The following is a 26,872-nucleotide window of genomic DNA, read 5'->3' as shown; positions in this document are numbered from 1 at the left end:
GGCAATGGTTCTGTGGACCCAGACATGGCACATGCTGGGGACGGCATGGGTGTCCTTAGACCAGTGGCTCTCCACGTTAACAGCATATTGGAATCAACTGGAGAGCTTAGAGAACACTGCTCCCTGGGTCTCATTCCTAGTGGCTTTGATTTAGTTAGCCTGAAATGTGCCCTGGGCTTCCATGTTTTTAAAACTTACCCCCAGTGATTCCAATATGCACCCATGAATGAAAACCCCTGACGAGGATTCAGATCTGCAGGCAGGTGAAGTTGATTGGCCTTACTTAGGTCTCCTGGAGTTCTGAGGAGCCTAAGGTCCCTGGACAATCATAGTGGCTAGATCTTGAGATGTGAGTAGTAGCCCCAGAGTGGGGTCCCACGGGTCTGGCCAATGGATTCCTAGAGTATCATTGACAAAAGGGATCTCTGTTCACTTGGGCCCCCTGAACCTCATTTGTAAGTATAGAAATGAGGCCCAGATACTCGAAGTGACCTGCCAGAGACCAACCAGATACTTAATGGCAATGACAGAACTTGAATCCAGGCATTTTGATTCTCAACTCAGGACGATTCAAGTATTACTTCAAACAGTTGAACTTAAAATATATATTGAGAGACTCCAGTTTTCATGCCAAAGAGAACAAGCTGATTTTACGGACTACATGCGGAGAGCGTGTGTGGGCTTGTCCGGGCTCTGAGCCCAGTCTCCTGGTTTGGGCAGTCCCGTCTTTTCCTTGAATTACTGTCCTGGCTGCCTACCTGCCTCTGGTGCCTCTGCCCTGATCTCCAACAGATTGCAAATGCAAATCTTCTTTTAAAAACCCTGCTTCCTTCTATGGCCCCCGTGGCTCCCGGAATAAAATCCAGCTTCCCCAGCCTGCCAAACACTCCCCTCTTGCCTCAGGCGGCCCCTGCTAACAATTTCAGCCCGGTCTCCCTCGGTGCTCCCTACCTTCAGCTCCTGCATGGAGCTGCTTCTGATTCCCCCACCTTGCCCCGCTGCACACGCACACTCCTGCTGTAGCTTGTTCTACTTCCTCTGCCTGGAATACCCTTCCCTTCTTTCATTTGGTGATTCTGATTTCTAAGCTTTGGCTTAGGCTTTGTGTCTTCTAGAAAAGTCCCTGCCTACCTTCCTTTAGGTTACACCTAATGCGCCCTACCCTTCATGTTCGTATAATTCTGGCTAGACCTCAATTAGGACGTTTTGTCAAGAAATTAAAATGATCGGTTTGTAAGCCTGCTTCTAGTTCCCCAAGCTCCCCAGCAGGCAAGGGTTCTGCTTAGTGCATGTCCACCATTGCTAGAACCCACCCAGCACAGTGCATCTTCTTAAAGTTGAGATTCTAGAAGGTTTGTTCCTTGGTCCTCTTTGCATGCATGGTGACCTCATCTGGTCATGTGACTTTAATATCATCTGTATGCCAGTGACTCCCAAAGTTCGCTCTCCAGCCAGGCTTCTTTCCCAAACCCACATAGCCAACTCTTGCCGTCTAAACTGAGGCACTTGGTCAACACTGCAAGCTCTGTTCACATTGAACTCCGACTGCTCCGACCCAGCTCCACCAGAGTCTCCCGTCTCTGTCCATGGCAACTCCATCCTTCCAGCCTCTCGGGTAACACACCGGAGTCATCCTGGACTCCTCTTTTTACTCACGTGCCATGTGTTCAGAAATCTTGTCTCTATCTTTAAAATATGTGCAGACTCCGACCATTGCTTGCCAACGTCTCCGCCGTGCCTGGCCTGCGTCACTGTGGTCTCCACCCGGGTTACCCCACTGGCCTCCTCACGGGCCTCCCCACTTTCACCCCCTCCCTCACCCCGTGCCCTGTTCTCAACAGAGTCGCTAAAGAGCCTTTCAACATAAAGCCAGATCGTTAGCTTTAAGAACTCTGCAGTGACTTTCCATTTCATTCAGAGGAAAAGCCAAAGTTGGTAGGATGGCTTCTAACACATGACAGCATCGGAACCCTCTGTATTTGAGTTTGCTATCGCCTTTACCCTCAATTACTCTACTCCTGCCCTCCTGGCCTCTTTGCTTCTGCATACAGGCCAGATATGATCTGGAACTCTCTTACTCCAAATACCCGACTGTGCTTCTGCCGCATTTGATACTGGGACCTTGTTCATTTGGTGTTCCTGGGGTACACTGTGTCCCTTTCTTGCTCTGCTTTCTTTTCCCATGGTACTTGGGGCAGGCTGTATTATCTAGAGATCATATTTTCCAACATCTTTCATTTCAGATTCTTCTAGAATCTGGCAACCAGCTCTCCTCATCAAGAGTTAGAGTCTAATTCCCCTCCCCTAGAATGGAAGTTTCTACTTGCTTACATCCCATAGAATGTGCTAGGAATGCTACCATGCCAAGTCCGAGTCGAGTTCACAAAAGTGGTGCACTTTTCACCTTGACAGCTGGGAGGCTCCCTTTGGAGCTATGAGCCCCCATATATAAAGTCCACCTATGCTGAGGCTACCATTCTGTGAGGAAGCCCTGGCCATCTTAAGGGGCAATGTATAGGTGTCCCAGTGCCCTGCATCAATCATTTGATCTGAGAATGAGGACACTTTCAGATTTCGGCCTCCCAGCCCTGGAGTCTTTTCAGTCAAGGTTCTGACACTACAGACAAGAGAGATTTTCCTGTCAAAATTCCTAACCCATACAACCAGTGATCAATTATTTTATGTTGCTCAGGTTAGGATAGTTTGTAACAGCAAGCAGTATTTTTCACTGTCTAATACACTACATTCCCCAAATTACTTATTTTTAAAACTCACGTGTATTTTCTTTTTCTCTTGCTAGAATATCAGCTTTGTGAGGGCAGGGATCTTTGCTTTGTTCACCATCGTATCGCAAATATCCAGAATAGTCCTTGGAAATAGCAACTATTTACTGAACAAATTTGTAAATGTTTGTGCCATTGAATTAAATTTTGGAAGACACAGCTGATGGAAGCTGGGAAGTCCCTTGGATGTCAACTTGTCAAACCCACTCATTTTTACTGAAAAATGGAGCAGGATGGGGAGGTGACAGGCGACAGACAGCACCGAGCAGGTTGTTATGAGAGTCAGACTGGAGGCTCTGGAGTCTCCAGGCAGATCTGTGACTCGTGCTTGGGACAAGATTCTAGATATCACTGGAATCTTTATAATCAGAGCAAAACCCAGCCGCGCTCTAATCACGTGAACTTGCACACCATAGAAACTAGCGCATGTTCATTAACTGAAGTTTTCCAATTAACACTCAGTTACTCAGAAAATGCAGTTAACTGGAAGCTAGGCATTCTAGCAGGCTGATTAATATAATTTGAACTAATTGAGGGCAAGGCTAGACTCCTTAGAGATAATTTTGGTTGAGGTTCAAATGTAATAACATGTATTGTTTGCTTCACTGTTAAAAAAAAGTTTATTTCTATGCTAGAAAGTTTGGAAGATGCAAGCAGGCCTTGGTATATACCCAAAGGACTTAAAATCAGCATATTATAGTGATGCAGCCACATCAATTTTTATAGCAGCTCAATTTACAATAGCTAAACTATGGAACCAATCTAGGTGCCCTTCAACAGATGAATGGATAAAGAAAATGTGGTATATATATTTATATATATGATGGAATACTATTCAGCTTTAAAGAAGAATGAAATTCTGGCTTTTTACTGGTAAATGAATAAAGTTAGAGAATATCTTGCCAAGTGAAATAAGCCAAACCCAAAAAAACCAAAGGCTGAATGTTTTCTCTGATATGCGGATGCTAATTCACATTAAGGGGGGTGGGTGTTGGGAAGAATAGAGTTACTTTATATTAGGTAGAGGGGAGTGAAAGGAGTGGAGGGGTTTGGGAGGTAGGAAGAATAGTAGAGTGAAACAGACATTATTACCTCATATACATGTATGACTGCATGACTGATGTGATCCTGCAATATGTATAATCAGAAAAATGAGAAATTATACTCCATTTATGTATGATTTATCAAAATATATAAATGTATTCTGCTGTCATGTACAACTAGTTAGAACAAATTTAAAAAATTTTTAAAAAAAGGAGAGATTTTTGAAAGGCAATCTACCACACAGGGATGGGTGCTTTTAAAAAACATTCTGGAAGGAAATGTACCCAAGCACTCAAATGCATTTGTATTTCTGTTCTCAAATGTTAGATTACAAGTTTTCAGAATATGTGTGTGTTAGCCTTTGCCTGGGTATACTCCTTCTGAGAAACCACATATCTCCCTTAGGGCTATTTGAAACTTTAAGATGAATTAATATGACTAATGACTTACCACACCATCATACTGAATATGTCTTTCCAAACAACAAATGCTCTTCCTGACATTTGTTCAACAAAGAGATCTGCATATATGTGCATAAATGCGCATGGGCACATTCCTTATTTCAACATGAAGGTTGGAAACTTCATCACTTTGGGAAACAAAACCCAGGAATGGGAGGTGGTGAGATCATCTTCAACTCTTATTCCAATATTCTTCCAAAAGTTGTATACTGAGTATATAAAAAATGTTAGACAATGTTTGAAATTAACTGCTGGTTCTCCCAAGCTGGTAATTACTCACATCGTCAACATAAATGTTTTTATTCTCATAAATATGTCAAACGTGTCCCTTGCCACCATGTTTTATATTCTCATAAAGTTTTAGGAGCGGACAGGTCCTTAGAAATCACCTCATCCAAACTCTTCATTCAACTAATAAAGAAGTCAGAGAGCAAATGATATGCTAAGATCACAGTTTACTGTATTAGAATCCAGCTGTCTGGACTCCAATTTTAGCTCAGTTTCATGACCTCACATGACTTCAGAAATATTGCTTTGTAAGTTCTTTCTCTGAATATAGCCTGAGAGATACACTTAGTCTGCATTATCAAGAATTGCAAATGTGTGGAGTCTGAGCCGCTGAGTTTTCGCTGTACCCAGGGACACCAAACTGAACATATCTGGGACACTCTACTGCCTGTGACTTGAAAAGAAAAAAAAAAGAAAACAAAACAAAAAAAAAAAAAAAAAAAGGAAAGAGAGAGGAAGGAAGGAAGGAAATGGAAATGAAGGGAAGGGAAGGAAAACAAGGAAGAAAGGAAAGAGAAAGAAGCAAATGACAAGAAATGAGTACATCTCTAACAGCATGGCACACAGAAGATGCTCAAGAGATACTTTGAGAAGGAAGGAGGAGGGGGAGAGAGAGAGAGAGGAAAGGAAAAGTGAAGAAAGAAATGCTTGTTTTCAAAGCTGGATGCAGAGAGATTCCACCTGCACCAGGAGAAGTGAAGTGTCCCTCTTGGGGAGTGAGTTGCTCTTTGGTTCAAGAAAATATCTTAATAAGTTTTTCCTTCTATTTTGTTTTGCTTTTGGTTGATAAAGGGTGAGGTCTAACGGGCAAGGTCTGAAAAAAAAAAAATAGGAGACAGAGAAAGCTAAATTGTTCTGCATAATAAAGGAAATGTGGAGTCCTTTCCTTGAATGCTGGGTGGGGAGATGGTGGTTTGAAGACACTGCAAAGAATCTCGAGTAGGAAGGTGGATGGAGACCTGTCCACCCAGCAACTTAGAAGGACTTCCCAGTGAAGTGGTGGCTGAGGAACTTACAAGAACAAGAGGCACTTTCTGCACTTTCCTGAGTCCTTGCATGCTGTTCCCCAAGCTGCAGTAACGGACCCCACCTACATGCAAATCCTTGGTGTTAGAGATGCTTCAGGGAGCCAGGAAAGGGGTGCCCAATGCAGGTGGGGAGGAGGTGCAGAGGAGACAGGTGAGGGGAGGCATGGCCTCAGCTGGAGTGGGGAGGACAGAACAGGAGTGTGGAAACTGGGCGAGAGGTGCCCAGGGGCAGCAGGCTCGCCAGAAATCACTGGCAGCAGAGATCTGCTGGCTTTCATACATCAGGCACGAGGGAGGCTTAAAGCATTGCATCTTTACATGGAAGGTGTGACTCCAAAGTGTAGACATGTTGTAGCTAATTGGCTTATGAGAGAGAGAGAGAGAGAATGGAAAAGAAAAAAAGTGGAAGGAGATATTAGAATCTTTTAGCATGGCACTTTTCAAATTCAACACCTCTCCTGACATTCTGGTTGAAATGCGGGTTCCCACGGGGGGACGCTGGGCGGGGCTCTGCCTTTCCACCACAGTCCCAGCCTGCTGCAGCTGGCCAGGGCCACACGGACAGAAGCAAGGCTTCAGTACTGAAGTAAGCCTGGGACCCACCGGGAAGTCCCCCCACCGGCCGGCCTCTTACCTCGTACTCCTCCTTGAACCCGTAGCCCTGGCCTCGCTTCATCTGGGTGATGTGCTGCAGTAGGTCGGCCACCCGGATGGCAGGCTGAAACTGGTCTCGGGGGTAGCTCATCTCCACGGGGTCACAGGTCCGGTAGGGGTGAGTCTGGATGGTGAGGGTGGGCTTGGACAGCTCCCCACAGCTGCCATCTGCTTCAGAGACAAGGACAGGAGCAGGCCATCACCTTGGGGGCATTGTCCTTTGTCCTCCCTGCTTCCCCTAGCACAGCCCGAGGAGGACGAAGGGACCTAAATGGGGACTTGATTGCTCAGGAGACGCAGGGCTTCCCCGGCATGGCTGTGTGGGAGCGTCACATCCTAAAACAACAAACAAATTAGTGCACACAGCTGCCGTGGTTCACGTCAACCTCAAGGGTGCATCTGGATAGAGTGAACACAAAGTTCCAGGGGGCTTGTCGTCCCTTGCCTGTCCTCGTCCTTCCTCTAGGTGTTGAAGTGGGCTTTGACCAAGTCACACAGCCAAAATACTGGGGGTGCTCTCCTGTTCAGGAAGCATGGTGCCTACAAATCGTCTGTGATGCCTACCTAGCTGCTGGGGAGCGCAGCCCCTGGTGCCTGCAGACAGGGGTCACGTCTTGTCTATTTCCGGACCTTTCTCCTGCTTCCCTGTGCCCTGCTTTACCTACTATTGGTTTCCTCTGGGCTGTACCCTGAGCGGAACTGCAGTCAGTCTTGGACCTCCAGGAACTAGCAGCGTCCCTGACCCTCCAGCTACGGGCTCTGCAACAGCAACCGCCGTCTTCCTATTATCTAGTTCCCCCCTTACCACTGGTGATCCAGAAAGGTCCTGGCCACCTCCTGGGAGGGCAGCTGAACCTTCTCCTTGGTCCTGCCAGCTGCTTCCTCCTGCCTCAATCCTGGCCTCATGCTCTTCATAAAACCTCTCCTTAAAACCAGAGTTCGACTCCCCAATAGGACTCTTTATACCCAATGAGTTGCTTTAACTACCACCCGTTAGTGTGAGCACTCTGGAAAGGATGCCGCTCAGGCTGAGTGTGAAGGCCTCTGTCCCCAGGGATGCATGACACCTGTTTCTTGCCCTGCCAGCTCCTTTGCAGGCAGGCCCTGTCAGCCTTTGAATTCATCTTCCCCAGAACCTTCCAGGTGTGGCCTGCCACCTCCTCTCACGTGGACAGTCTCTGCCCTGGACCTTCCCATCTGAGGCATGCCCGAGGTGGGAGCCTCCCGATGCAGCAGTCAATGTCTCACCCCGCTGTTTTCAGACACTGAGAGGCACCAGCCCGACATCCACGAGGCCTGTGCCCTCAGCATTCCCTGGGACGCTGAGCCTATATTCCTGATTTTCTGCAACTTGTCTCATCAAGAGCCATGTTCCCTCAGCTTGGCCTGTCAGGTCACCGTAACCCATCAGACCCAGACTGTCTGAAAGTCCTCTCCAGTAAGCTGCTCCAGTAAGGAAGGGATGGTGGAGGGAACTGGGGGTCTGCATGCTTTCCAGGTCACCAGCTGGTCCCTATTTGCTTGACACTTTCTGGTTTTAGCACTGACATCCCAGTATCCTTGGAAACCCTCAGTCCTGGCAATCGGGCGTGGTCTGCCACCCCACACTGGGGATGGAGTGGGGAATGCATTTCTCATTTCCCATCCCTCTGCCTGTCCTCTCCTATTAGCTCTCCAGGGAGGAGGGGCTGCTCATTTGATTGGTCTGAGTTTCAGACATTGATTGAGTCATACCTAATGAGTAGGGGTGTCACCATGTGCACCGCGTGGTCTCTAAAAGTCCCTGATTTAATGTGGTCAGTAAACATAACCAAGGTAGAGCTGGCCCTTTGGGGCCAGGCTTGATGGGTGCAAACCTACAATCCCAGTGTCTCAGGAGGCTGAGGCAGCAGGAATGCAGGTTCCAGGCCAGCCTTAGCAACATAGTGAGAGCCTGTCTCAAAAATAAAAAAATAAAAAAGGGGTAGGGATGTGGCAGTGGTTAAGCGCCCTTGGGCTCAATCCCAGGTACAAAAAACAAACAATCAGACAAAAACAACTGCTGACCCTCTGGAATCAGACCAATCAGCCCTGGATTGCCAGCAGAAAGATCTGGAGGACACAGATTTACACACAAAGAAGAAGGGCCGACCTAGGTGAGATATTAGCAAAACCTTCCTGGCTGCGCTACTTACTTTTTCTCCGGGCTTTTAGGTAGGAGGTAGATACATCTTCACTGGTACTGCTTCAGTGTAATGCTCGGGAAATATGGGGCAGCTTCCCTTCTCCCTCGCAACCTTGAGAGCATGAGTTAGACTTAAGGGGAAGACACTCTGTGCCAAGGACTGGTAGGCAGAGTGAACGCAGAGAGAGACACGGATTCCACCCTCAAGGCTGGATGGTCTCATTGGGAAACCGAGGAGCAGGGCCACCTGAAGTGACAGTACCCAGCCCGAGAGGCGGAGGCCCAGAAGGCAGGAGCAGAGATTGGTAATGGATTTCAAGCCGCTGGCAATGTGGTAAGAGACCATGCGAGGCGGAGCCAGAAGCCCAGAGTACGCAAACTCCCAAAGCCAGCGTGAAGCTGTTAAGGGGCTGGAAGAAAAACCCCTTTCTCTAAAAGGTGCCCTTGCTGTCACGGATCTGAGATGTGCTTCCAGTGACTATCACACCCGAGACGGTGTGCTGAGGTTGGGGACACAGAGGAAAGGAGCACTTGTGTCCGGGAGCATGGGCCGCACGGGAGACCGGCCGCCTGGCAGAGGTGGGCTTCGTGGGAATGGGCACCTGGCAATTTTTGCAAGATGCTAAATGTTTCCAAAACCAAATAGCTATCAATATGGATATTTTCCCTAAACACATTGCTAGACAGACTGTAAACTTGGTGTCAGCAAAACCAAGGCTGGGATGGAAAATAAATGCGTTTGCAATGTAACAACTTGTATTGCTGTAACATTTGTAATAATGTGAATGCCAGTGCTAATGACGCTACGAAGACTCGGAACCCAGGGATTTTCAAGGTTTATTAATTCAACTAGTTGGACTCCTTTCTCCAATGCATCTTAGCTCACCTATTCCCTTATTAACCTCTGATAATGCAGAAGTGATGCCTTTTATCACAGCCCATTTCACCAGCCGCTCTAGACTTAATTTTCCATCATTAGGTTTAATGAAAACCCAATTTCACAATTCACTTCTCTCAGGAACCTACAAGTAATGCTACGTTTTTATCAGGCCCAATTAAAAAACGTTATGATGTTCCTATTCGAGAGGGAGCCTTAAAACTAATGTGCGCTTCTGCCGCTAATTCAACAAGGGCGCTGGAATTCACAAGCTGCTCATAAAATGTAACTCAAACCAGCTGGCCCAGGGAGAGGACATTTTTCATTTTTTTTTTTCCCTCCTCACTAGACCCTTCATTTTCATGCTTCTCGTTTTATGGGTCTTGCGTGTTTATTTATCACATAATAATATTTTGGATTTCTTTTGCGCTTTTTATATAGCTACTGCCTAAACCTGTGAATTCCCCTGTAGTAACTCCTGTTACTGCCTGGGAGGAGGTTGTGGGGTGGTCTGGGGGATTCTGGTGACATGAATGAGGTTTGGGGTCACCACTGTCTTTTTTTATCAGTGAGCTCCTTCCTCTTCCTTCCTGAGGAACCTGGCTTTGAGGCTCTCTCCTCTCGCTGATAGCCCCCTGCTGCCAGCCATTTGCTACGAGTTTCTACTCCGACTGGTTAACAAATACTTCTGAGCACCTGCATTGTACAAAGCACCCTGTCAGGAGATGTTTCCATAGGGGGAGGGGAAGGAAGGTGTGTTGCAGGAGAGATAAGCTTGCCACAGCCCTTGAAGGTGGAGAGGAGAGATAAGTCATGCACACACAGGTTAACAAAGGTACCACAGGAAGGATGATGTGCCACAGCAGCCCACACCGTGAAAACCTCCCGGAGCTTCAGGCACTCACCGTCCGCCTCCGAGCCTCCTGCCATCACTGTGTACAGCAGGTAGCAGCACCGTCTGATCGAGCGTTCTGTGACTATGACATGTCTGCGCCCATTCTCTGTGGTGCGGTAGCCATTAACTCTATGTGGCTACTGGACAGCTAAGTGTGGCTAATGTGACAGAGGGACTGAATCTTACGTTTTGTTTGATTTTAGCGAATTTCAACTGAAATATCCATTCGCGGTACGTGGCCACTGTACTGGGTAGCGCGGATCAAAAGAAAGAGGCAGAGGGTGAGACGGAGCTCTGGGGTTACCAGTGGACAAAGCTGTTGATGGCAGCTCTGCCCGTGGAAATGCAGGGCAGGCCACGTGTGAAACCTGAAAGGTTCTTGTGGCAGCATGAAGTAGGGTCAGAAAGAACACGCGGAATTAATTCTGACAATACATTTCAGGTAACCCAATACAGTCGAAATAATACTTCAATGTATAATCAGTATAAAATGATTAATGCTGTATTTTACATTCCTTATTCATGCAAAGGTTTTGAAATCTGATGTGTATTTTAAACATATAGAGCATTTCCATTTAGACTAGTCATATCCCCAGGGCTTAGCAGACACAGGTGACTAATGGCTGCGGTATTGGACGTTGGAGGGGCACAGAGACTTATTCAGAGCCAGGTAAAGTTTCAAAGAGAGCTAATTTAGAGCTCCAGTGAACTCTAAATAAAAAGACATTGATCTGGTGTGAGATGGCTCTATCCAACAGAACTTCACACAATGACAGAACTGTTCTGTATTTGCACTGCTCAACATGGTAGCCACCAACCACCTGTGGCTATGGAACCCCTGAAAGGTGGCTAAGGTGACTGGAAAATAAATTTTTACCTTCATTTCAATTACATAAAATGTAAATAGCCACATGTGAACACTGTATTAAACAGTGCAGATCTAAGCAATTATACCTTTAAATGGACTTTAATTTTTTTTTTTTTAACTTTGCCTGAATGATAGAGAAACACAAAATCATGGGTGTGCTGTGCTAGTTTTATTTTGGTGCTCACTAAAGTGCTTTTGTAACTGTTTAAGAAATGAACTGTCCATGTCCCACGTGAGGAACACATTCTGCACCTTGAGAAACGCTGAGAGTCTGGGCTCTGGAATCAGACAGAATGGGGTTTGGGTCATCAATCGACCCATTATGGGTTCTGTGATCTTGACCAAGTGACAGTTGTTTTTTGAGCCTCCGTGTCTTCATTTGTAATGGAGGGCAAAGTGTTGAGATTCAGAGACAGTGCATGTCCGGTACTCAGAACAACACCTGCCATCCGTAAGAAGTGGAAACACAGTAGTTTTGTGGATGACGCTGTACTGATGTCCCACAGCACACGTGAGAAGTCACGAGCTGGAGAGGGCACCTAGGGATTCTGGGGCTGCTGATGAGGTTTAGGTATAGCTGAGTGTGTCCCCCAAAGATTTGTGTGTTGGACGCTTGGTTTCAGTGTGGCAAAGCAAGTGGCAAAATCTTAAGGAGATGGGGTCTTGCAGAAGATGATGAGGTCACTGGAGGCATGGCCATGGAAAGATTAATGTACTTCTAGTGGGACCCTCATCAGTCCCCTGAGAGAGGGTTGTCATAAAAGAGCAAGACCAACCTGTCCTCTTTCTCTGGTTTCCTGTCTTACCATAAGATCTCTCCCTCTCACAGGTGCCTCTGCCATGTTGCCATGATGTGACACAGGCAAGCTGCCCCTCACCAGAGGCTGAACAGAGGGAGCCACCCAATCTTGTACTTTCAGCCTTCCAAACTGCAAGCTAAATAAACCTCTTTTCTTTATTAAAAAAAACAGTCTCAGGTATTTTGTTATAGCAATGGAAAACAGACCAATATAACTTCTCTCTTCTTTTCTTGTCTTCTCTCCACCTTCCTCCAGAGCCATCTATTTTACTGCATTTCCCTTGCCCTAGTTGGTATTGTCATGAAAGGTTCACTCCATCAGTTTCCTAATGGCTCTTTCTGCTTCCAGAGTTCTCTTTGTGCAGTTTCTGATCAATTCATTCTTCTCAGAAAAAGTCTTAAGAGAGTCAAGACAAAATTTCTTAAGTAGCCAATCAAATTCCTGTTGTTTTTGACACCTGTATCCATTTCTTCTTTCATCTATCATAATTCCTCCCAAGCCCCTGTGCCCTTTAGGGCATGAAAGCATGAAGAGAGCATAGCAAATGAGACTGCTAACTGGGAGGGGAGAGCCTGGGGAGGAGAGGAGTTTTGAAGTGAGGAGGAGGCTGGACCGCCTGTCTAGCACGGGGGTGTGATCAGCACAAGCACTGCTTGGGTCGCAGCAGCAGCAGGCAGTGGAGTCAAAGCACAGAATCTGAAGGAAACTTGGATTCGAATAGGAACTTCACGCCTTTCTAGTGATGAGGCCTCAAGTAAGTTACTTCAAGCTAAGATCTTAATGTTTAGTGGGTGATGGTCATGATTGATGTCATCGTCATCATCATCACCATCATCCGAGAAGGTTGTCACAAAGGTTAAGTGGAATTCCATTGGAAGAAGCCTGCAGGTGGCACCTGGCTAGCAGTCAACACCGCATTCCTTCTCTCCTACTAAATACCAACACAACCACAAGATTATGAACCCATAATAGAACTGAAGTCAAAATCTGTCAACCAACCTAGTGCCAGAATTTGGGAGGAATATCCGTTAATTATAGCAGTATCACACTTAACATGTGCATGAAGATAAAGACTTAATTTTGTCAAAATTTCTTAAAAACCTCTGAAATTGTACAAAATAATCTCTCAAGTGACTCAAGAAGGCAGTTTCCCCTCCAGAGTTGGAAGTGATCACAATTTCTTTGGTGAAGCATAAGATAAAGCACTTGGCTTGTGCTTGGGAGTCATGTGATAAGAAAAATCTGTTCTATATTTCTGAATGCTTGACTTAAACTAGAATAGGTGTGGGAGATCTGTGACCCGCCCCAGGCACAGTGGATTCACATCCCACTCGGGGACTTGCTTTTCACTCAATGTAATGGCACCCTGAAGTACCTTCTCCCTCTTTCTTGTGTCTCACCAGATGCACAGGATTGAACTTGTAAAACAAGTTCAATAGAATACCACCTGCCATGCGTGATTTTGTGGAGCTGAAACAGACATTATGCACTTGGCAATTGATGCTGATAGACTCAGCTGCTGGAGGTACAGCAAGCCCACTGGTCTGAAGGACAGGAAAGAAAAGCTTCACCTTTTCCCATTTTCTTTCCTGGGTTTGGAGAATCAAATACCTAGCAACCAAACTGCAGGCTTAGCGTATCTCAACCTGCTCACGCTCCTCATCGAGGTTACTGGGTGAAAGTGGTCCTCTTCCTGGATTGCAGATTCAGGGTTAGGAGAGTTGTGATGGGCACAGCTACCAGGAAATGCTTTCTCCATTCATTTATTCTTTTTAATAAAGAAATCAATCCTTCTCTTTGTGGGGAAGTGATGCTTGCCTCTCCTACAGCACTCATGTCAGGTGGAAGGAGAGGGTTAGTCACTCTGCCTAAGGGAGGGGGCTGTAAACAGTCATTACTTCTCCTGCTGAAGCTACAAGAAAAGGATCCTGGCAATCACCGGTTGGACAGAGAAGGTAACTTGCAGAGAGTGAGGTAACAGTTACTGGCAAGCTCTAGACCTGAAGAAACTTCTCTTCCTTTAAAGTTAAAGAGAAACAAGACAAGATGAAGTATTGGGGAAAAAAAATCCACCATGATAGCAATATGGAAAAGTACTTTAAATGCTGAAAAAAAATTCAGAAAAAAAATAGAGATGGTTGCAGTGGTGCACACTTGTAATCCCAGCAAAGTTGGGAGGCTGAGGCAGGAGGGTCACAAGTTTGAGGTTAGTCTGGGCAACTTAGCAAAACTCTGTCTCAAAATAAAAAATAAAAACAACTGAGGATGTGGTTCAGTGGTACAATAACCCTGGGTTCAATCCCTGGTTAAAAAAAAAAAAAGAAAGAAAACTAAAACTAGCACTCAGAATTGACTATTTACCCAAGAGCTCCCTTCCTTGCTGGCAGAGATCCCAAATTGTTTTGGGTGCCTACATCTTCCTAATGTGACTCAGGAGAGGATAACTCTACTTCCAGATTCATGGGCAAATCTTGAATCTCTTATGCCAGTCAGGGTGATCCTGTTTGCCAGTCTCCTCAACTCCAATTTAATGAAATGGAAGAGAACTTTTCTTAGGGTACTTCTCACTGCTAAGTGGGACAATCCACCAGTCCCTCTCTGCCCCTCACATGTCTGGGTGTGATCCCTGGTACTGCTAAAACCCCTTGCCCGGCTGGGAGCAATAGCAATATGAGATGGCAAAGAGAAAAGTGTGGAAGAGTTTGGGTCTGGAAAGAACCTTCTGGAACTGATGCAAGAACTGACTTGCTGTCCTGGGAGATAAGGCATTAACTTCTCATTTAAGCCAATTGGATTTGGGTGTTTCTGTTACGAGACTATTAACCCACTCAGCAGAAAGTAGAAATGCATTTTAGAAATAAATGCATTTTAGAAAACAAAATTCAAGAAAACATGGAGGAATCAAGGAGGCACAAGATTAAATAATAAGGTAAGGGATTTTTTTGAACCACAAATCCAGTTAAGAAGTGGCTAGTATTATTAAGCCATAAAGAAGAACGAAATCCTGTCATCTGCAGCAAACTGGATGGAAATCAAGGATGTTATTGCTAATTGAAATAAGCCAGATACAGAAAGACAAGTACCACATGTTCTCTCTCATTCGTGGAGGCTGAGAAAAGTCAGCATGGAGGTAGGGTATCGATAACTAGAGGTTGGGGTGGGGCTGGATCCCGGGAGGCTGGATTCAATCAGTGTGTTTTGTACACATGTGTTTAAAGAGTGATCTGAGCCCCATTTACATGTTAGTAAAAATAAAGGAATCTTAAAAATTCACTGGATGGTGCAAGGAAAGATTGTAAGGAAACCAACATGCAGCCGCAGAATTAAAACAGACACTGGAATCTGCGAGAATAAGCAACAGGCAGAAACTCGTAGAGAATTAATTAGAGACACTGCAGAGGTCAATGCAAGGGGAAGAGAACAAAGAGGCATCTGTTTCCTCTGTACCCATCAGTCGCTTGTGGGCTCATGGTGGAGCCAATGGGAAGACATTTTCAGAGACAAGAAAACAGACTAGTGAGTGACAGATAATTGGTGTTACGGAAGAAGAGAAGAGAACAAATGAGCAGAAGAGATAATAAAGGATGCAATGTAACAACAGCACTGTGGCAGGATAGAACCTAAATCTTCAAATGCAAAGTTCTCCACAGACAACTTAAAAATAGAACCCATATTCTGATCCATTCATTTCAATACTGTTGAGGTACAAATACTCCGATGGACATCTAGGCCGGAAAAATGGCTATCTTCAAAATAAAAGGAACAATGCTACCGTAGTTCCTCTGGTCCAGCTTTAAATGCCAGAAAGCATACTCACCAGAGAGATGAGAAACACCCCAAGGGACAATATTTTTGAAGGGAAAATGGTGTGACACAAAAGTTATACAAAGCTGTGTGAGGCTACAGAAAGACAGTCTCTGATGCACTGCGATTCAGAAGCCAGCCTGGCTGATTCTTTTCCACACAGTTGGGCAGGTGAGCATATCAGTCCAAGCTGGAATTCCAGAAAAGCAAATTAGAGCAAACAAACAAACAAACCTACCCAAAGAATGAAGGAAGTCATGTTATAGAAGAACAATGTGCTAAAGGCCAAAATCAGTTAAATAAAGATACTAGTATAAAAATCATAATACATATGAATCAAAACACAATCAACTATATAAAAAAGTTCTTAGAGAGAAATTACAGAAAAACTTGAGCATAAAAATTATCAGCTAAAATTTCAAATTTTATCAGCAGAAACCTGGACATGGGTGGACTGATGTATCCCCAGATATAAAAAAGTGTGTCAACGTCTTCAAAATGGACAGTCAACATACAACAATAATTGACACTTTAGAGGATCTAATTTCCAGTGAGTCTGTGCATATTGGGTAAGTGTCTGTGTGTGTGTGTGTGTGTGTGTGTGTGTGTGTGTGTAAGTTAAAGATATCAATTAGTAATTAAGAAATTAAGGAAAAGGGTATGTAGCTTCCAAATTATTCTTGACCAAAAAATTAAATAAAAATAATCCCTGGACCTGTAATGGATGTGGGTCTGGGGTCTGTATTTATGCTATCTTTGTGATAGGATACTGTAAACCTGGAAATCAATATATAAAACCTAATAACACTGGAAATCTTGCTGTTCTGACAAGCCCATGAGAAACCATCCTACAGAAGTATTTTCATAATCCAAGACACATTAGTTTCTACAGAACAAAACCGCCTCCGCTAAAGATGAACTCAGAGAAGAACGTAAAATATAGGGGATGACAAGCCAGGGGAGGAAGCTTATCCCCTTGAGGATGAGGCAGCAGACATGATACACAGAGACGCACGCCTTTCAGGAATGGAGAATAATAAAACAATTGGAGAGACGATAAAGTAAATACATTGAGATAGATTAAGGAGGGAGGAAACAGAAATACGAACCACAGGATTAACACAACCTGTCGTGGAGAAAGGAGAGGTGACTTTGAACAATACAGGTTCAGCTGCTAGAGACCAAAAAATCGTCACTGAAAGTAGAACCAAAGTAAACAAATATATAAGAACAGAAGCCAATGGGGCAAATGGAAATTAGAGAAAGGGCAGAGAAGCTGAAGGAAAAGGAAAGTCGTCTCTTGACATTGAAAACACCAATGAATCAGACACATCTCTGCCAAAAAAAAAAAAAATGATTGAGAAGAAAAAGATAAAAATAAACACTTCACTATTGCTAGAGATTGGGAAAGCAATGTTCGGGGTTGGATGAGGTGTTCCCCCCAAACTCCTGTGTTAATAATGCAGGACTGTTCAGAGGTGAGGCACTGATTTCAAAGGGCTGTGAGCACTGTCACCTAATTAGTCCAACCCAGTGCGAGTGGACTGAGCGGGTGGTGACCGAAGGCAGGCCGGGCGTGGCTGGAGGAGGCGGGTCACTGGGGATGTACCCTGGGAAAGGGTGGGTCTTCCCGATGGTCCCTTCCTCTCTCTGCTTCCTGACCCCTTCTGACCCTGAGCAGCTTTTCTCTGCTGGCCCTTCCCCCATGCCCCGCTGTCTCACCTTGGGCCCAGAGCAATAGAATTGGCCATGCTGGAACTGAGACCTCTGAAATCATGAGTCCCAAATAGACCTTTCCTCCTCTAAGTTGCTCTTGTCATGTATTGTGGTCATAGCAATGAAAAAAGCTATGAAAATAAGTCCTTCTAGCCCATGCTTGGGCTGCTGCATGGTCATGCCCGGAGTGTTCTAGTGGATGTGGCCAGGGTCAGATGGCACAGGCCAGCCCTTCACCAGGCTCCAGCTTGTTCACATAAGACGTCCAGTCTTGAGATAGTCGTAGATTCACATGCAGTTACAGGAAACAACAGAGGGCTCCCACATCCTTCACCTGGTTCCTCAGTGTTAATACCTGCATAACTGGGGTAGTACAGAATAACCAGGAAAGAACCCTGACATATTCTACTGACCTTGTTCAGATTTCATTAGCTTTATATGCCTCTGTGTGTGTTGTTTTAGGTAATTTTGTCATGTGTGTAGATCCCTGTGACCACTACAGTCAGGATAGAGGGACAGTTCCATCCATGGGTCTCACACAACAGAACGCTAGGCTTGAAGTTCCTTCCTTGTCTCTATGCATGAAGATTCTGAACCTTGGGTGACTGTAGTAATAATGAAAAGAGGGATTCTCAGTAATCACTCTGCCTGGAACCCACAAATGAAACCCTTCTTTCCTGATGTCCTTCTGATCCAAGCTTCCATGGGATCACTGCACAAGGCTGGCTATCCAAGCTGTGCACTGCTCAGTTATAGAGAATGCCATTCACAGTTAGCTCTGCCCTGTGACCCACATGCTTCAGATTCAGTACCATTATTCTTGACTTGTTCAAGTGACTAGCAGTTTGGGTGTGTATTTCAAGGAAGGAGTTTCACCCATCTGATCTACAAGGGAAGGAAAAAGCAAATATCAGTCTTTGGACTTAGTGCTCTAAGAACTGAGGCAGAGTTAGGAACATGTGCTCAGAGATTCTGCTGTGGATCAGGAGTGAACTTGGCCATCAGGAAAGGTTTTGTGCACGTGCGTGTGTGAGGTAGGTGTGTGTGCATTCTGACAAATGCTTGTATCTTCCAACACCTCTGTGATGAGCAGAACTAAGTGGCTTTGAGCCAGCATCTCTGTCTGAGAAAGTAGTCTTGGGTATAATTTAGTTTGATGAATGGTTCCTGTATTTTCAAAAACTTTGAAAAGAATCCCCCCACCAATTTGTTATAATTTCATGAAAATCAGTGGGAGAACAGGCACAAAATAAGTGTTGATACCAGTGTTCCACAGAGTAGGTGTTGCAAACTTAATACCAGCAAAAATGCAAGTCGCTGGGTGAGCCAGAAGCAGCACGGGTGGTCTAGGCACTGTGTCGAGCGAGGAGGGGAGGGGACGAGAATGAGGACAGATGGGGCCTGCAGACACACTGTTCTCCACAAAGGACAGGGATAAGATTGTGGGCTTTTAAAACATTTGAGCTCACTGGACACCTGAACCCTTTTTGTAAGACGTGAGTCCATTGTTTAATTCTTGCTTCTTCACCATTCATTTGTACTTTCAGAGACATTTATGTTTGAAAATAATGGACTTGGAAAATACCGCACTTTGACCCCCAGGAAAATTCCCCATGAATAGGCAATGAAATATGTTCCTAAGTGATTTTACAGACTGATAATAAAATAAGGTATGAAGATTGGTACAGTAAGAAGAAAGTGTAAAGATGCTTAATGTTGGAGAGATTCATATTATTATATTTACTTAGTATCATCAGCAAGGAGTTCTGTACCCGACTGTGGAGTGTTCATAGAAATAGAATATGCAAAAATGTATCTTGGTTAGGGAGCTCAAGAAGAAATAATAAAGGATATGAGTTGCATCATTTAATAATTTTTTCAAGCATAAAAGCGACTTGGGGGTGACATTTGAGAGGAGTGTGTGTAGGAAGGAAGACTGAGGTTATATGAGGAAAGGTATGGGGTACAGATTAGAGGGTGAATGAGGCTGTGAGCTCAGGAAGCATCAGATGAGACCCCAGGTCATTTCTGGGCCAGGCAGAGCCACGACCAGCATAAGTACAACAGGGTATTAGAAGATCTGTGCTGACTCACCTGCCTCACTCTAAAGCCATCACTTAAGTAAAACCTGAACTTGTTCTCGAAGTGGAGACCCGAGCTGACTGGGACTGTTAGTTGGCAACCTGGGCCATCTACCTTGAAAGTTCCAGAGTGTTTGGAGAATCTGATATGATGAGGGAAGTCAGGAATTCGCTTTAAAATACCGAGGTACTCACAGGATACTCTTGAAGACAGGGAAGGGGCCAAATACATATAGAATTCTGATACAAATAGACCAGAGTAGTAACCTTGACAATACCACTTACTAGCTGTGGAACTTTGGGCAAATTACTTAACCCCTCTGAACCAGTTTATGCAAAGGCTTTATGTCTGGTATCTCTGAAAACAGAAGACAGGGAAAATCACACACCATGGCATGATTATCAAGCTCAATATATCAGAAGTCAGCAGAGGAAGGAGAGGGGTTCTCTTCCCTCCATGGCCAGGAGCCTCGTATCTGTTGCTCTTCTCTTTCCTCAAGATAGCTGAAACAGCATCCCCACTGCTCCTGGGATCCCCTCTTGCTTCTCCATGTCCTATTCTCCACAATGAGGCTCATTTACAAGTCCAAAGCTGGGCATGCCACCTCTCTGCTTAAGCCTTTGTGGGCTAACTGCCACTTTCAGCAACCTTCCAGACTTTTAATGGTCAACATGGTTGGTCTGGCCTCTCGCCTGCCTTATCGTCTCTGTCCTTCACTGGCTGCAGTCATGGCTTCCGTGTCACCAAATTTTTGCCCACCTGACATCTGTAGGTGCTGTGCTATTCTCCTGGAATGTTTAACTGACTTTCCCTTAACCTTCTGAGTCCTGAAGGGTGACTGCTACTCATTCTCCAGGACTCAGCTTGGAAGTAGCTGCTGCTTCTGGAAGAGATATAATGGTTGGTGGCGGAGGAAACATGAGAAATGGAGTTGCCCAGGGAGTGGCGTGGGGGCAGGGATTGCCTGGGATGAGCCTGAGGACCTTCCTAGCAGGTGTGCATGTTACCAGAGACCTGGTGGGGGGTACTGATCTCACGAAATGGAAAACTTTCAGATTTGTGCATTTTTTGAGGGTAAATTTTATTTCAAAGGAAAAACAGAACACTGGGCCCATCCCCCATGGGTATAGACAGTTCAGTGCTGGAAGGAGAGGAAGGTGTACTCGTGTCTGAAATTTTCTTTGACATGCATTAAAAAATCATGATAGATTAAGGGATGGATAGATGGAGAGACAGGTGTCAAAATAAGTAGAGTATAATGTTAATGATAGAATCTAAGTGGTGAGTATCTACTAAAAATATCTTAACTTTTCTTAATAAAGACATTGAGGAAGTCATCTCTGTCTGCCTCCATCCCCAGCTGAGATATCCATGTTATATCCTAACAGCATCATCTTCACGCACTACGATATATCTTCCTGGGTATATGTCATCAGTGTGAATTGCAGCAGTGACTGCTTAACTAATAGTGAGATCATTTAATATCTGCATTCTTTACTAGCCTCTGAGCTCCATGAAGGCAAGCATCCTTTCTGGGTTGTTTACCCATTTCTCTCCAGGATCTCAAAGTTGCCCAGCAAATACTCTCATTTGTTTGGCAGTGCGATAACTACTCTCCGTGGTTGATGAACACAGCCAGGACTTGTCTGTTTTCCAGGTCCATCTCTCATACTTTCCAATTCCTACGGCAAGAGCAGGATGATTTCCACTTCCTGCCTCTGTTCTGTTAGCCATGGCGACCGTGGGGAGGTTGACAGTCACATTTACTCAAAGTGCACTTCTTCCCCAGATGGGTTTCTGGAGGTTTTAATTACATTGGATCCAATGTGCAGCTTTCAGTACCACTCCAACTCGGACTGCTTATGATTTGGAGTTTCTTTTGGCTCCAGGGTTGTACAAACACTAGAAATCATCCGCTCAGTATTTTATGTCACCTCTAGGACCCGCATGCTCACCGGAAGTTGTGGTATGGAAGGAAAAAAGCTTCAATGCCTCATACTGAGAACACAGGCTTGTCTTATTTTCTCTCTCATTCAACAAAATTGTAATAAGACAAAGGTATGCAAAATAGTTGCAGAGTAATACTTAGATCAACTAGAAAAACTCAATTTTCACAGGCTTTACAATCTCCAGTCTGACAGGTGACTTTGTCTTTCATTGATGGGTAGGAAAGAGAAAATGAAATGACTAACCTTGTGTGAGAGAGGAAATTTAAATGTGCAACACCTGTTTAAAATGAGTTTGCCATTGCATGTGGTACAATGTCGAAGTCTCCTTTCTCCATTTCAAACTGCGCCCTGGATACTTAGGCTGAGTTTCTGGTTATAATAAACCACACAGACAACAGAACATTAATAGAGCAGAAAGAACACAGTTTGGGACTCACAAGATCTGAGTTTTCATCTTGGTTTTACCACTGAATTACCTTAGACAATTTCCTTGCCTCTGTGCATCTTATCTTTAATTAAGGAACTAAATTAGACCACTGATTCTCAAATGTTGATTTATATATGAGACACCTTTAAATGAAGATTCTGATTCAGTGAATCTGGAGTGTGGCCTAAGGGTCTGAATTTGTAGCAACCCCTTAGGTGGTGCTGATGATGCTGATCCATGATCACACTTTGAGGAGCAAGGGATTAGATGATCTCTAAGGTAACTTCCAGATAATAAATACAATTTATTTTCTTGAAAGGTTCTAGAGCTACTCATAAAATAGAAAAAAAAATTTTTTTTCTTCTGTTTTTGGTGAATGAGTGAGGTAGTTCAGCTTGATATTGTTCATAACCAACCAAATAAAAAATGCAAGCAATCAAAGATGATGGTTTTACTTTGGGAAGAATAGATACCTAACATTCTCATGAGAACTAATGGAACAGTGCATCCATATCAAGGTTCCATCTTGGCAGATCCTCAGTTGCTGAACTGTAGAGGCTATCACTAAAATATCCATCTACTTTGTTATATAGAGTGGATCCCAAACCCTGGTCCTGAATAAGTCCTTTGGGGAGCATATTAAATATAGATTACTTGACTCCTTATCCTGGACATAGGGATTTAGTAGATTTAGATTGGGGCCTGTCATGTTTGTGAACCACTGGTATAATCATTTTTTTATTGGTGGAGGCAGAGAGAAAGTGGTAAAGAAGATCTGTCCTTCAAGCCTGCTTGCCTCCAAAATCCCAGTGGATTGTTCACATAGTAATAAAAGTGTGCAGGTCACAAGGGAATCACTGCTATAGAGAAACTGTCTGTAAATAACTGCCCCTGTGAGATGTCAAATGTCGAGGATCCCTGACTGCTACAATGAGATGTCGGAAATGTAGTTCATATTCTTATCTACTGAAATGCTTCAGAACCAGGGTTAAATCTTGACTCTACCTCTAAATAACCACAAGGTTTTAGAAAATTATTATAATATCTCACATGTTAAGCCATGTAATAGTCATCTATTCCTTCATAAAAAACTAACCCCACATTAAGTAACTTAAAATAACACACATCTATGATCTCTCTGTTTCTGAGGGTCAGAAGGTTGGGTGCAACTTGGGTAACTCTGGATCAAGGTCTTTCATGAAGTTGTACTCAAACTGTCAGTTGTAACAATAGTCTCATCTGAAGGCTCAATGTGGAGAGAATTTGATTCCAAGTTCACACCTGTGATGGCTGGAAGATTCATTTTCTCATGGGATGTTAGAATATGGAACTCAGATGTCTTAGTGGCTGGACATCTCAGTTCATTGCCAAGTGGTCTCTCCATAGGGCAATTCACAAGATGGCGCCTGGATTCCCACAGCGCAAGTGAGAGGAGGAGATGAGCACCAAGAAGGAAACCATTCTTTTTATGATCTTTATCGTATTTTACTCATTAGGAGCTACTTACTAGGTATAGCCTGCACTTTCAAGAAGGGGATTACGTGAGGATGTGAAATAGGGGCATAGATCATTCAGGACATCTCAGAGGCTGCCAAATAAAAAATCTAATATCATTCTGCAATGAGAACCCAAAGATATAATGCCAATGAAAGAAAACTTACAGACTTCATAGAACTAAACACATCTGAGAGTATATTATAATAATTCATTCCAAAGGGTCCAGTCAAAACTTTCCTCTTAACTTTATCTTTGCTAAGTATCCAGAGCCATTTATTTAATGAAAGATCTTTAATTCATGAAAGGTTTTAAACAACCCCCTCCGCACACTTTTCTGAAGACTTTTCCAGCATCTGATATTTCAAGGGAAATAAATGGTTTAATTTTCCCTATGACATGAATTGCCATTGACAGCAATCTTTAATCATTAAAGAGTTAACAATGCACTTTGAATTACTTTGCCCCAATAAAAATTCATTCCTTAAGTAAATGAATTAGCCACATAATTGACAGTCAATTCCAGTAATAAAACACTAATTAAGTGATTCTGCTAAGTAAAAAGTGTAATGTGATGAATTTGCTAAACAATGGCCTAATAAATTTTCATGCTAAATAAATGACTTGGAATAGTGAATAAACACTCACCACATCTAGGGTCAGTTAAAAAAAGATGCTTTCATAAAACAATAACAGAAGCAACAGTGCCAGCTAACATCTTTAACAACAGTACACTGGGCTCCTTGCCAAGCAGTGCCAAGTGAAAGGGTCTGAATAGGGTTAGATGTATTAGATTGGCAGGGTGGCTCACCATGGTCAGAGCATGGGTGACTAGCCTACACGAGAACTTGACATATGCCAGTACAGACAAGAGAGGGAAATAGAACCCAGTGATGGCAAGTGGAGGCAAAATCCAATGCAAACATTCTAGAGTCAGCACCAAGGACAGCTCCCAAACCCATCGCTCCTGATGGATGTGTTTTATCAGGAATCAGGTGGTCAAAGATGAAAGGATTTGATTTCTGCTCCAGAAGGCTTAAATGAGAGTGGGATTCAATGCTCATAGGCACAGGGTCTTTGTTGTCCTCTGGAAGCCTCTGTGTTCAACACATTTACAACGGTGCCTTCTGGAAGGACATGGATTCATGGAAGTCCTTATGGGCTCCATTGGTTTGGAATCCCAAGTTCTGTCCAATAAAAACAAAAACTAGTGGGAACTTTAAAGCCTCCTTTTCTGGCTCACTGAAGCTGGAACAGTGTCTTGGATTCCTTGCCTTTCTTTCAACACATTAGGAACACGCTTGCCTTGGGAGGCTGTAGCAGGAGCCCCTCTTCCTGACATGGCTCACATTTCTAAGTCTTTGGTCAAACGTCATCTGAAACACTGAAATCCTCCCCCACTTAGGATCTCTAATCTCAGTCAGTCCTGTTGTTTCAGACTACTTATTACTTGCTATGCTACCATATAATTTATTTATTTTTATTGTCCATTGATTATTTTTGTTCCTCTTTCTACTTCCTACCACCCCTGGAATGTAAGCTATAGAAAGATAAGAAACTTTAAATTTCTACTTGTTCCCTGATGATGCACAAGAAGTATAACACATCTGGCATATAGTAATTGCTCAAGAAACTGGAATGAATGGATGGCAGCAGCATCCATGAAGTGTGCTGTGCTTTTATCTCTGAAGAGAGTAGTGCAATCTTAGGAACAGATGGAGTAAGAAAGAGTCTATATCCTGAGGTTTGAAGAGGATACTCTTCAAGTAGGCTATCTCCTCAATGGCCTCAGAAGCATCTGCATGTTTCTCATTATTTGGGAGAGAGTAACATTAAAGTAGTAGGATCATATGCACACATAATTAGATTTAAATCCAACACTGCCACTTAATAACTGTGTGACATTGAGCAAGTTACTTAACCTCTTTGAACCTCAGTTTTTACTTGTGAGAGAAGCCTTGTGCCAAGGATAATCACCACCTCACAGGTTATGAGGAATGAATTATATATACACAATATCTAGCAGAGCCCTTGGCACATTGTTACAGCTCAGTGTTAGTTTCTGCTACCTTCAAATTCAAACATAATGAGGCACATTTCTTAATATGAAAGGGTAAGACTTTTCAGATTATGCCAGACATTGATAAGACCCCCAATGGCATAATGTTGGAGGCAGAGAAGCTGCAACTGGGGAAGGAGGAGACCACAAAGGTAGGGGCAGCAGGGCCACACGGTGGTTCTGAAGAGTGCTCCCTCTGTTTTCCAGTGCTGTGCTGAGTGGTGAAGGGCAAGGGAGCTAGCCTTTGCCAGCATTTGGTGATGATGCCTTAATAACTAGTGACTGGGATGAAGAGGTCAGGATTAGGACTTTCTAAGAAGTGAAGGTGCAAAGTACATCCTCTATGTCTCTCCAGATGGTACACTGGTCCTTCTGGGCCTTTCCTCCTTCAAGAGATCAAACCCTCATAGCAACTTTGGAAATCTACCTTCAGGCCCTTCCTTTATATTTCCAACAATGCATAAGAACAGTTGGTTAAATGCTGATAATTAAAAGCAAATATCATGATCCATCTTGACTGCAAAATTAACAAATGAATCATTCAACAAACATAATAATCATCTATTCTATGCAAACCACCATCCTAGTCTTCAGGAACACAGAGGTGGCCAAAACAGAGGTGGTCTATCAAAACAGAGGTGCACAGTCTATCAAAGGAGGCAGATATTAACCCCGACATGCTTAAATTAATAAACATTTGCTTACATGGCACTTTGAATACAAGCTAAAAGGGATAAGAACTTAGTGTTATTAGAAAAATAAATAACAATTGCTTAATCGGATATCTAGGAAAGCCCTCAAAAGGTGACATTTAATCATAGACTAGAAGGAAAAATTGTGGTTAAACAATAAATATTGAGGGGAAGAATGTTCTGAAAAGAGAGAAGGGAACTGTAGAAGCCATGATGTTGGGAAAATGCTTAGTGTTTTCAAAGAATAGGAAAAAGTCAATATGACTGGACTTTCCTGAGCAGACCAGACTTATCAGAGATGAGATTAAAAATATAAAAAGAAGTCAGATCATTCTGGGCCTTTTGGGACCATGAGATGAATTTTAACTTTACTCTGAGGGCAATGTGAACCCCAGGCAGGTTTCTGGTTGGGCAGTGTGGCATGGTGAGATTTGCATTTTTAAATTGCAGAATAGGGCAGGCTAGTAGTTATTTTATAAGTAAAGTATAACAATGACATTGAGATATTAGGTAAACCTCTGTTGATGGATCAATTTGAAAGAAGGGTGACAGGACAGAATGAGAAGAGCCACAGAGAAAATGCCCAGGGACTGTATTTGCAAGTGGATGTATTTGACAGAGCACAGCTGGCTGGAGACTCAGAGATGACCACTTGGGTCTCTACTGTAGTAGAAACAGAAGTGACTCTGCTAGTTTGGAATGATTCTCTTACTTTCCAAGTCTCTGTCACATCTGTAGATCAGAGGGAATTTCATCTAACCTAGATCAAAGACCCTGAAGATGAAAA

The 26,872-nt window shown here is 43.8% G+C and overlaps 1 protein-coding gene across 8 annotated transcripts in view; it reads right to left on the bottom strand.

Moving 5' to 3' along the window:
* Positions 1-26,872, bottom strand: part of Ptprt (protein tyrosine phosphatase receptor type T) — a 1,023,334-nt gene that overhangs the window by 78,182 nt on the left and 918,280 nt on the right. For 5 of the 8 annotated variants that reach the window (XM_047539644.1, XM_047539637.1, XM_047539640.1 and 2 more), the window contains one exon: positions 6,239-6,429. In XM_047539644.1, the coding sequence (XP_047395600.1) occupies positions 6,239-6,429 (191 nt within the window). The remainder of the gene's footprint in view (positions 1-6,238; positions 6,430-26,872) is intronic. The other 3 variants (XM_047539638.1, XM_047539641.1, XM_047539643.1) reach the window with 1 other exon arrangement.

Source organism: Sciurus carolinensis, chromosome 2 (assembly GCF_902686445.1).
Source record: "Sciurus carolinensis chromosome 2, mSciCar1.2, whole genome shotgun sequence".
Taxonomy (NCBI): domain Eukaryota; kingdom Metazoa; phylum Chordata; class Mammalia; order Rodentia; family Sciuridae; genus Sciurus; species Sciurus carolinensis.
The sequence above is the reverse complement of the archived record's forward strand: the minus strand, read 5'-3'. Positions and strand labels throughout refer to the sequence as shown.